The following is a 12,422-nucleotide window of genomic DNA, read 5'->3' as shown; positions in this document are numbered from 1 at the left end:
ATTTATGGCCTTTACTATGTTGAGATAAGTTCCTTCTATGTCCATTTTTTGAAGAGTTTTAATCATAAATGGGTGCTGAATTTTGTCAAAGGCTTTTTCTGCATCTATTGAGATTATCATATAATTTTTATCTTTCAATTTGTTAATATGGTATATCACATTGATTGATTTGAGTATATTGAAGAATCCTTGCATCTCTGGAATAAACCCAGCTTGATCATGGTGTATGAGCTTTTTGATGTGTTACTAAATTCTGTTTGCTAAAGTTTTGTTGAGGATTTTTGCAACTATGTTCATCAGTGATATTGACCTGTAGTTTTCTTTTTTTGGTTTGTCTTTGCCTGGTATCAGGGTGATGGTGGCCTCATAGAATGAGTTTGGAAGTGTTCCTTCCTCTGCAATTTTTTGAAAAGGTTTTAGAAGGATAGGCATTAGCTCTTCTCTAAGTTTGATAGAATTCACCTGTGAAGCCATCTGGTCCTGGGCTTTTGTTTTTTGGGAGATTTTTGATCACAGCTTCAATTTCAGTGCTTGTAATTGGGTTGTTCATAATTTCCATTTCTTCCTGGTTCAGTCTTGGCAGACTGAACTTTTCTAAGAATCCCTCCATTTCTTCCAGGTTACCCATTTTATTACCATATAGTTGTTCATAATAGTCTCTTATAATCCTTTGTATTTCTGCATTGTCTGACGTAACCTCTCCTTTTTCATTTCTAATTTTGTTGATTTGATTCTTCTCTCTTTTTTTCTTGATGAGTCTGGCTAAAGGTTTGTCAATTATGTTTATCTTCTCAAAGAACCGGCTTTTAGTTTTATTGATCTTTACTATTGTTTCTTTCATTTCTTTTTTATTTTTTTCTGCTCAGGTGTTTATGATTTATTTCTTTCTACTAATTTAGGTTTTTTTTTCTTCTTTTTCCAGTTATTTTAGGTGTACAGTTAAGTTGTCTATTCGATGTTTTTTTTTGTTTCTTGAGGTAGGATTGTATTGCTATAAACTTCCCTCTTAAAACTGCTTTTGCTGCATCCCATAGGTTTTGAGTTGTCGTGTTTAATTATCATTTGTTTCTAGAAATTTTTTATTTCCCTTTTGATTTCTTCAGTAACCTGTTGGTTACTTAGAAGTGTGTTGTTTAGTCTCCATGTTTTTGTGTGTCTTACACTTTTTTTCTTGTAATTGATATCTAGTCTCATAGCATTGTGGTTGGAAAAGATGCTTGATATGATTTTAATTTTCTTAAATTTGCTGAGGTTTGATTTGTGACCCAAGATGTGGTCTATCCTGGAAAATGTTCCATGTGCACTTAAGAAGGTGTATTCTTCTGCATTTGGATGGAATGTCCTGAAGATATAAGAGCCATCTCATCTAATGTATCATTTAAGGCTTGTGTTTCCTTATTCATTTTCTGTTTTGATGATCTGTCCATTGGTGTGAGTGGGGAGTTAAAATCTCCTACTTATTATTGTGTTACTGTCAATTTCTCCTTTTATGTCTGTTAGTGTTTGTCTTATGTATTGAGGTGTTCCTATGTTGGGTGCATAGATGTTTACAATTGTTATGTCTTCCTCTTGGATTGGCCCCTTGATCATTATGTAGTGTCCTTCCCTATCTCTTGTAATCTTCTTTATTTTAAGGTCTATTTTGTCTGATATGAGGATTGCTACTTCAGCTTTCTTTTGCTTCCCGTTTGCATGGAATATACTTTTTCCATCCTTTCACTTTTCAGTCTTGAGGTCTGAAGTGGGTTTCTTGTAGACAGCATACATATGGGTCTTGTTTTTGTATACATTTAACCAGTCTGTGTCTTTTGGTTGGAGCGTTTAATCCATTTACATTTAAGGTAATTATTGATATATATGTTCTTATTGCCATTTTCTAATTGGGGTTGATTTTGTAGATCTTTTTTCTTCTGTTGTATTTCTTGACTATATAAGTCCCTTTAACATTTGTTGTAAAATTGGTTTGATGGTACTGAATTCTCTTAACTCTTGCTTGTTGGAAAAGCTTTTTTTATTTCTGCATCAATTTTGAATGAGATCTTTGCCAGGTACAGTAATCTTGGTTGTAGATTTTTCCCTTTCAGTACTTTAAATATATTCTGCAATTCCCTTCTGGCCTGTAAAGTTTCTGCTGAAAGATCAGCTGTTAAGCATATAGGGTTTCCCTTGTATGTTACGTCTTGTTTCTCCCTTGCTGCTTTTAATATTCTTTGTGTTTAGTCTTTGTTAGTTTGATTAATATGTGTCTTGGTGTGTTTCTCCTTGGGTTTATCCTGTGTGGGACTCTTTGTGCCTCTTGGACTTGATTGACTATTTCCTTTTCCATGCTGGAGAAATTTTCAACTATAATCTCTTCAAAAATTTTCTCATACCCTTTCTTTTTCTCTTCTTCTTCTGGGACCCCAATAATTTGAATGTTGGTGCATTTGATATCGCCCCAGAGGTCTCTGAGACTGTCCTCAGCTCTTTTCATTCTTTTTACTTTATTCTGCTCTTCAGAAGTTATTTCTACCATTTTATCTTCCAGCTCACTGATTCATTCTTCTGCTTCAGATATGCTGCTATTGATTCCTTTTAGAGTATTTTTAATTTCAGTAATTGTGTTGTTTGTCTCTGTATATTTATTCTTTAATTCTTCTAGGTCTTTGTTAATTGATTCTTGCATTTTCTCCATTTTGTTTTCAAAGTTTTTGATCATCTTTACTATCATTATTCTGAATTCTTTTTCAGGTAGTTTGCCTATTTCCTCTTCATTTATTTGGACTTCTGTGTTTCTAGCTTGTTCCTTCATTTGTGCAGTATTTCTCTGCTTTTTCATTATTTTTTTTCCTAGGTCACTGTGTTTGAGGTCTCCTTTTCCAGGCTACAAGGAAAGGTGAATTCTTTCCTTGAAGAAGGTTGAATTCTTTCTTCCCTTTGGTTTCTGCCCTCCTAAGGTTGGTCCAGTGGTTTGTGTGAGCTTCCTGTAGGGTGAGAGTTGTGCTGAGGTTTTGTTTGTTTGTTTTTCATCTGATGGGTAAAGCTGAGTGATGTGGTAATCCTTTCTGCTGATGATAGGGTTTGGATTTTTGTTTTGTTTGTTGTTTAGATGAGGCATCCTGCACAGGGTGCTACTGGTGTTTGGGTGATGCCGGCTCTTGTATTCAAGTGGTTTCCTTTTCGTGAGTTCTCACTATTTGATACTCCCCTGGGTTAGTTCTCTGGTAGACTGGGGTCTTGGAGTCAGTGCTCCCACTCCAAAGGCTCAGGGCTTGATCACTTGACAAATCCTCCCTCCTGAGCCCAGCATGGAATGTGGGGTTCTTCCCTGCTTTGAGGTTCTGAGCCAGAACCTGGGGGGGGGGGGTATGGACAGCAGTCTCTGGACTGACCAGCCCCCCAACCCACTCCAGCACTTTCTGGTGTTAGGAAAGGTGCCTCCGGGTCCTGTCACCCCTGTGCACTGAAGCCAATCTATTGACACCTGGGAGGAGGTGAGAAACTTCTTTGGAAGCTTCAGCAATCAGCATTTGAGAAACTCCTCTCCACTTTAGCACCGTCTCCAGGATGCAGAGCTGAGTGACAGTGCAAACTGCAGCGTGGTGAGAGAGCAGAGGGAGAGCAAAATCACAGTCTTTTTAAAAACGTTACTGAAATTTTGCTCCATGGACCAGCACCATTAGCATCACCTGGGAACCTGGTACAGATGCAAATTCCACTGAATGAATTAGAATCTTGGATAGAGCCCAGGAATCTGTTTTTTAGCCTCCAGGTGAACCTGTGCACACTGAATTTTGAGAAGCACTTCCCTAAAATACAAATTATCCTTATTTTCTCTAGGGAGGAAAATGGAAGAAAGAAGATAAAATCTCTTCAAAAACAGCTGCTTAATGTCAAAAAAGAAAGGCAAGCTGAAGTACAGGTAAGAATTATCTGGACAACGCCAAAAGTTACTGAGTTGATAACAGCTAAGTAGAAGTCATCTTCTTCAAGCAAAAAAAGAAGTTATGTATAAGAAATTGTTGTTTTCCCTGGGTTGCCTTTAATATTTGTATTAAAAATAAAAGGATGCAGATATTTGGTGGAATGCACAAACAGGTCCAGAATCGAACTTTGAAAGACTCTAACCTGCTGGAGCTCTTAGTCTGTTCTTACCCCTCCCAACCAATCCAGCCATATCACCCACTCCTTCCTTCCAGGAGACCTTGTCTCAGGCAGTCTCTTATATGCCAAGGTCCCAGATGGGAGATTATATCCTAGGTAGTACCTTAAGCACATCACATACTGCTTACAAGGCTTCTCTGGTGGCCCAGATGGTAAAGAATCTGCCTGCAATGCAGGAGACCTGGTTTCAATCCCTGGGTTGGGAAGATCCCCTGGAGGAGGGCATGGCAATCCACTCCAGTATTCTTGCCTGGAGACCCCCATGGACAGAGAAGCCTGGTGGGCTACAGTCCATGGGGTCGCAAAGGGTCGGACACAACTGAGTGACTAAGTACAACACAAATACTTCTTACACCTGATGGTTATGGTTAATAATGTCATTTGTATTATATTTCAACTACAGAGTGGATTTATTGAGCTTTTCTGGTCATTAGGGCCTTCCCTTATGTCGAATTTACCTCTAAGAAAATGCATTCCAAGTTTTAAGCAAGTGCTTACAAAACTGCGTTTGGGCAGTTAGAGATTAGTACCATGACTATTAAAATTAAGAAAGTTACCAAGTATGGCCTATATATCAGCTTTTCATTGCCTAGCAATTTGGACAAGTTTATACTTCAGATGTGGGAATCTTCCTTATTTCCTACAAAGAAGTTAGAAGAATATTAGGAAAATATATTTGGAAGAATTGTCTAAAGAAGGTCACTAGCCTTTCTTCTGAGATATTATCTTTAGGTCTTCTGACTTGCTTAGCATCCTCTCTTATTTTCTATTATCAGTTTTAAAGTACCTTTGTTACCGATTTTTACTTCATTATCCCTATTAACCCTCTGTTTATGGCTTACGTTCTTTGAAAACCATTTTTGCACCTCCCTCACCTCCAAAAGCTTTATAAAAACTGGTGTACACTTAGGCTTTCTCGCCAATGAATAGACTTTTTCAGAAGTTTCTTTTTTTTCCCCTCAAAAACTCTTACCATTATTTAAAAGTTCCTCGTATATTCCTTGAGTATTAAAAAAAAAAAAAAAGATATTTATATTAATGTCCTTTTAAGACTCCAAACCAAATAGTATCAAAAGAGACCTCAGCTTTGGCCTCTGCCAATCGAGTCCCCTATGTTACTATCACAACCCCATTTTTTCTCTTTCTCTACATTATATTGTTGACAATATAATTTTTCCAACAAGTAACACTTGCTTGTGAAACTTACCTTCTTGGACTGCAGTCTCAGCTGTTACATTCAAGTGAAGTAAAACTAAAGTAGAATATCACTCAGATATTTTGATCATCAGCAAAGGAGTGAAACCAGGACTAGAAGACTGAAGGCAAGCCTTGAACAAAAAACAACTGGAAAGATGAAATCAAGTAAAATCTCTAGAGTTACTGAAGAACCAGTGGTCAAGTCAAGGTTGGAAAACAAGAAGACAGGAATTACATGGATATGGGAGTCCTGTGGGTCAGAAAATGATGCCAGCAATTAAGGTGGCAGGCTTGAGTGTGTGAAAGTATGTGTGGAGATCACTGGAATGTGAGGGAATAATTGAGTTATGAAGCTTCCTACTGGAAGTGAAGAGGAACTTAAGAGTCTCTTGATAAAGGTGAAAGAGGACAGTGGAAAAATTGGTTTAAAACTCAACATTCAAAAAACAAAGATCATGGCATCCAGTCCCATCACTTCATGGCAAATAGATGGGGAAAAATTGGAAACAGTATCAGATTTCATTTTCTTGGGCTCCAAAATCAATGTGGACGGTGACGGCAGCTACAAAATTAAAAGATGCTTGCTCCTTGGAGGAAAAGCTATGACAAACCTAGACAATGTATTAAAAAAAGCAGGGATATTACTTTGCCAACAAAGCTATATAGTCAAAGCTATGGTTTTTCCAGTAGTCATGTATGGATGTGAGAGTTGGACTATAAAGAAAGCTGAGCGCTGAAGAACTGATGCTTTTGAACTGTGGTGTTGGAGAATACTCTTGAGAGTCCCTTGGACAGCAAGGAGATCAAACCAGTCAGTCCTAAAGGGAGTCAGTCCTGAATATTCATTGGAAAGACTGATGCTGAAGCCAAAGCTTTAAATACTTTGACTACCTGATGCAATAAGCCAACTCATTGGAAAAAAACCCTGTTGCTAAGAAAGATTCAGGGCAAGAGGTGAAAGGGGCGACAGAGGATGAGATGGTTGGATGGCATTATCAACTTGATGGACATGAGTTTGAGCAAATTCAGGAGATAGTGAAGGACAGAGAAGCCTGGTGTGCTATAGTTCATGGGGTCAGAAAGAGTTGGACACGACTTAGCAACTGAATAACAACAACAACCTCTAATGAAACCGTTGAAGACAGTTAGGTCTTTGTAATTCTCAACTTACAAGATTTTTCTAGCCAGAATCAGGACTTTAGTTTCACTTTGCTTCTTCTTAGAGTCAGTATAGTTCAGTTCAGTTCAGTCGTTCAGTCGTGTCCGACTCTTTGTGACACCATGGACTACAGCACACCAGGCTCCCCTGTCCATCACCAATTCCCAGAGTTTACTCAAACTCAAGTCCATTGAGTCAGTGATGCCATCCAACCATCTCATCCTTTGTTGTCCCCTTCTTTTCCTGCCTTCAATCTTTCCCAGCATCAGGGTCTTTTCAAATGAGTCAGTTCTTCACATCAGGTGGCCGAAGTATTGGAGTTTCAGCTTCAGCATCAGTCCTTGCAATGAATATTCAGGACTGATTTCCTTTAGGATGGATTGGTTGGATCTCCTAGCTGTCCAAGGGACTCTCAGGAGTCTTCTCCACCACCACAGTTCAAAAGCATCTATTCCTTGGCTCTCACCTTTCTTTATAGTCCAACTCTCACAACCACACATGGCTACTGGAAAAACCATAGCTTTGACTAGACGGACCTTTGTTGGCAAAGTACTGTCTGTACTTTTTAATATACTGTCTAGGTTGGTCATAGCTTTTCTTTCAAGGAGCAAGCATCTTTTAATTTCATGGCTGGAGTCACCATCTGCAGTGATTTTGGAGCCCCCCAAAATAAAGTCTGTCACTGTTTCCATTATTTCTCCATCTATTTACCATGAACTGATGGAACCAGATACCATGATCTTATTTTCCTGAAAGTTGAGTTTTAAGCCAGCTTTTTCACTCTCCTCTTTCACTTTCATCACAAGGCTTTTTAGTTCTTCGCTTTCTGCCATAAGGGTGATGTTATCTGAATATCTGATGTTATTGATATTTCTATTGGAAACCTTGATTCCAGCTTGTGCCTTATCCAGCCCAGTGTTTGTCATGATGTACTCCACATATAAGTTAAATAAGCAGGGTGACAATATACAGCCTTGACATACTCCTTTCCCAATTTGGAACCAGTCTGTTGTTCCAGGTCCAGTTCTAACTGTTGCTTCCTGACGTGCATACAGGTTTCTCAAGAGGCAGGTCAGGTGGTTGGGTATTTCCATCTCTTTCAGAGTTTTCCCCAGTTTATTGTGATCCACACAGTCAAAGGCTTTGGCATAGTCAATAAAGCAGAAATAGGTATTTTTCTGGAACTCGCTTGCTTTGTTGATGATCCAACGGATGTTGGCAATTTGATCTCTGGTTCCTCTGCCTTTTCTAAAACCAGCTTGAACATCTGGAAGTTGACAGTTCACTTGCTGTTGAAGCCTAGCTTGGAGACTTTTGAGCATTACTTTACTAGTGTATGAGATGAGTGCAATTGTGCAGTAGTTTGAACATTCTTTGGCATTGCCTTTCTTTGGGATTGGAATGAAAACTGACCTTTTCCAGTCCTGTGGCCACTGCTGAGTTTTCCAAATTTTCTGGCATATTGAGTGCAGCACTTTCACAGCATCATCTTTGAGGATTTGAAATAGCTCAACTGGAATTCCATCACCTCCACTAGCTTTGTTTGTAGTGAGGCCCACTTGACTTCACATTCCAGGATGTCTGGCTCTAGGTGAATGATCACACCATCGTGATTATTTGGGTCGTGAAGATCTTTCTTGTATAGTTCTTCTGTGTATTCTTGCCACCTCTTCTTAATATCTTCTGCTTTTGTTAAGTCCCTACCATTTCTGTCCTTTATTGCATGAAATATTCCCTTGGTATCTCTAATTTTCTTGAAGAGATCTCTAGTCTTTCCCATTCTATTGTTTTCCTCTATTTCTTTGCACTGATCACTGAGGAAGGCTTTCTTATCTCTCCTTGCTATTCTTTGGAACTCTGCATTCAAATGGGTATATGTTTCCTTTTCTCCTGTGCCTTTTACCTCTTCTTTTCTCAGCTATTTGTAAGTCCTCCTCAGACAGCCATTTTGACTTTTTGCATTTCTTTTTCTTGGGGATGGTCTTGATCCCTGTCTTCTGTACAATGTCACGAACCTCCGTCCATAGTTCTTCAGGCACTCTGTCTATGAGATCTAATCCCTTGAATCTATTTCTCACTTCCACTGTATAATCATAAGGGATTTGATTTAGGTCATACCCGAATGGTCTAGTGGTTTTCTGCTGGGAGCCGGCACACGAGATCCCACCCATAACAAGGTCATGAGGGAGAAAACCTGACGGGCAAGGCAGATCAGGTTTTCAAGGATTTTGAAAAGGCTAGTTCACGAGATCCCACCCATGACAAGGTCATGGGGAGAAAATCTGACGGGCAAGGTGGATCAGGTTTTCAGGGATTCAGAAAAGCTGCCCCAAAGCTGCCCCCGGCGCTCACCTTAAAGATGATATCTGTTTTTCTGATGCTTGCTTCAATAGACTACTCCCTAATTTCTGTGACACAGGCAGAAGGCCTTCCCAGATCTCTTTCCAAATAAGAATCAATTTAGAACTTTAATCAATAAGTTTCCCGGATGGTGGTATTTTATGAGATTATCCAGGGTGAAAGGAGTGTTTTAATTTAAACTCCTTTGCTGATATTTTAGTTTGTTTGGCAAATGCGTTTATGTCCTTGGTGCTAATATGCATGATTGCTTATATTATTTTAATTAGCATAAAGCACCTGATCATATAAGGCCCTAATAGATGTAGAGCCCTCTGGGGGGTGAAGGAGCCCTATTAGAAAATATAAGAAAAAATTATTATAAAAGTGGTTGTTGGGTTAACGTTTGCTTGCTGTGTTTTTGCTTTTAGTGTGCTAAGGCTATGCTATTGGAAACCATTGTTAATATACTTATAGATCTAGAAAAATAAGAGCTAAGCCCTCATGTTGTAACAATGAAATAGTTGTTAATTATTAGCCAGGAGTGCTTGGCAGAGGCTGCCTTATTAAGCCGCAGAGTCTGTATGGGGTAAAACTCTTAGATAAATTTAACTGACAACTTTTGCAGAAAAATTGATGTTGGTATTAACAGGGTCATATTTTTACTATGTTGTGACATGCTATACTGTTGCCCTATAAGACTGTAACTCTTCTGTTAAGATCACCACAGAAACAGAAAATAGGTTTACATTCACCTGACTTACATAAAATGTTAATAGCCCCAAGGCCAAAAGATAATGTGTAAAGATTTATTATAGAAACAAAATGCAGAAAGCATCTTGTTCTTCCTTAAGGACAAACTGATGTAATGTAAACTAACCCTGTATAAACATGAGTAAGCATCTTGTATCTTGGATACATTCTGAGTGAGGATATATAAACTGTTGTCAAAAAATAAAAGACAGACTTGGCCCTATCAAGGCTGGTCTCACGTGTCTTCTATCTCTCGCCGACACCATTCATCCTGAGGGTACCCCCTGGATCCTGCCGAGGCTGGACCCTGGCAGTGTTCCCTACTTTCTTCAATTTAAGTCTGAATTTGGCAATAAGGAGTTCATGATCTGAGCTACAGTCAGCTCCTGGTCTTGTTTTTGCTGACTGTATAGATCTTCTCCACCTTTGGCTGCAAAGAATATAATCAATCTGATTTCGGTGTTAACCATCTGGTGATGTCCATGTGTAGAGTTTTCTCTTGTGTTGTTGAAAGAGGGTGTTTGCTATGACCAGTGCATTCTCTTGGCAAAACTCGGTTAGCTTTTGCCCTGCTTCATTCTGTACTCCAAGGCCAAATTTGCCTGTTCTTCCAGGTACTTCTTGACTTCCTGCTTTTGCATTCCAGTCCCTTATAATGAAAAGGATATCTTTTTTAGGTGTTAGTTCTAGAAGACCTTGTAGATCTTCATAGAAGACCGATCAAATTCAGCTTCTTCAGCATTACTGGTCAAGGCATCAACTTGGATTACTGTGATATTGAATGGTTTGCCTTGGAAATGAAGAGAGATCATTCTGTCATTTTTGAGATTGCATCCAAGTACTGCACTTTGGACTTCTTTGTTGACTATGATGGCTACTCCATATCTTCTAAGGGATTCTTGCCCACAGTAGTAGATATGATGGTCATCTGAGTTAAATTCACCCATTCCAGTCCATTTTAGTTCGCTGATTCCTAAAATGTCGATGTTCACTCTTGCCATCTCCCGTTTGACCTCTTCCAATTTGCCTTGATTCATGGACCTAACATTCCAGGTTCCTATGCAATATTGCTGTTTACAGCATTGGACCTTGCTTCCATCACCAGTCACATCCACAGCTGGGTGTTGTTTTTGCCTTGGCTCCATCTCTTTATTCTTTCTGGCGTTATTTCTCCACTGATCTCCAGTAGCATGTTGGGCACCTCCCAACCGGGGGAGTTCATCTTTCAGTGTCCTATCTTTTTGTCTTTTCATACTGTTCATGGGGTTCTCAAGGCAAGAATACTGAAGTGGTTTGCCATTCCCTTCTCCAATGGACCACATTCTGTCAGACCTCTCCACCATGACCCATCCGTCTTGGGTGGCCCCACACGGCATGGCTTAGTTTCATTGAGTTAGACAAGGCTGTGGTCCATGTGATCAGATTGGTTAGTTTTCTGTGATTGTGGTTTTCAGTCTGTCTGCCCTCTGATGGAGAAGTATAACAGGCTATGGAAGCTTCCTGATAGAAGAGACTGACTGAGGCGGAGTCAGTACAGTGTTCTAATATCAACAGAGTTTCAAATTCTTTTAGCTTATGGAAGATATATCTCTATATCTATCTATGTATCTATCTATCTATATTTTCAGTTGTGCAGCATTCAAAATTTAAGGAAAATGAGAATTCCTAGGCCCAATGGGGAAATAACTCCTTCTTGGAATCCTATTCTGAGAGTATCTTTCTAGTGCTATATACCTTAGTGGCAGCTCCAGCGTTGGAAAACAGTATGGAGATCCCTCAAAAAATTAAGAATAGAACTACCATATGATTCAGCTATTCTACTTCTGGGTAGTTATCCAAAGAACATGAAGACACTAATTCAGAAAGGTGTATATATACCTGTGTTCCTTGCAGCATTGTTCAGAACAACCAAGATAAGGAAACAACCTATATTCACATTGACAGATAAATGGATAAAGAAGGTGTGGTACATGTTTACAATACTATATAGACAATGGATACTTCCTAGCCATACAAAGATGGAATCTTGCTATTTTTGACAACATGGATGGACATTGAGATTATCATGCAAAGTGAAATAAGTCAGACAAAGAAAGATAAATACTGTATAATTTCACTCATATGTGGAATCTGAAACAAACAAAAATAGATGAAAAAACCAAACAAAAACAAACATGTAGAACAGAGTAGTCGGTACCAGAAGGGGAAAGGTTGTGGGTAAGAAATGGGTAAAGCTGTGGGCGGGGGGGATCAACTATATGGTGACAGATGGAAGCTAAAGTTTTGGTGATGAGCACATTATAACGTATACAGAAGTTGAAATATTAATATAATGTTGCACACATGAAGCTTATGTAATGTTATAAACCAATGTTAATGCAATTAAAAAAGAAAAGAAGTTGCCAAGCACTTTGTAACCTGGGATTAATTTTCAAACACATTGTCAATTAATCCTTATAATTACTTTCTAAGATATTTCAGGCAGGATGGATATTAATGTTTCTATTTTAAAGAAGGTGAGACTTGGAGAGTTTAACTGACGTGTCCTAATTCACACAATTGGCGGGGCTTGGGTGGGAAGTTAGGTCTTTTGATCATTTAGTCCATGCTCTTTCCACTAAAATGAAATAGTAATGGGAAGTCTGTGTGGATACAGGATACCCAAATAATGTGCCTAGGGAAGAATCTCACAGTCTTAGAACTACTTGTTTTTCATTTTCGTTTATACTATCCATCATTATTGGGTAAATTTCTCCTAGTGTGATAGCAGAAAAACAGATCCAGTTCCCTGTTGATACAGGGAACTTTTGTACTTTTGTAAGTATAAAAGCTT

At 38.8% G+C, this 12,422-nt stretch overlaps 1 protein-coding gene across 1 annotated transcript in view; it reads left to right on the top strand.

Moving 5' to 3' along the window:
- Window positions 1–12,422, top strand: part of IQCG (IQ motif containing G) — a 42,182-nt gene that overhangs the window by 15,977 nt on the left and 13,783 nt on the right. Inside the window, exon 6 of the mRNA XM_061167931.1 lies at window positions 3,820–3,901. Coding sequence (XP_061023914.1) covers window positions 3,820–3,901 — 82 coding nt within the window. The remainder of the gene's footprint in view (window positions 1–3,819; window positions 3,902–12,422) is intronic.

The sequence above is a fragment of the Dama dama genome, chromosome 19, assembly GCF_033118175.1.
Source record: "Dama dama isolate Ldn47 chromosome 19, ASM3311817v1, whole genome shotgun sequence".
Classification (NCBI taxonomy): domain Eukaryota; kingdom Metazoa; phylum Chordata; class Mammalia; order Artiodactyla; family Cervidae; genus Dama; species Dama dama.
The sequence above is the reverse complement of the archived record's forward strand: the minus strand, read 5'-3'. Positions and strand labels throughout refer to the sequence as shown.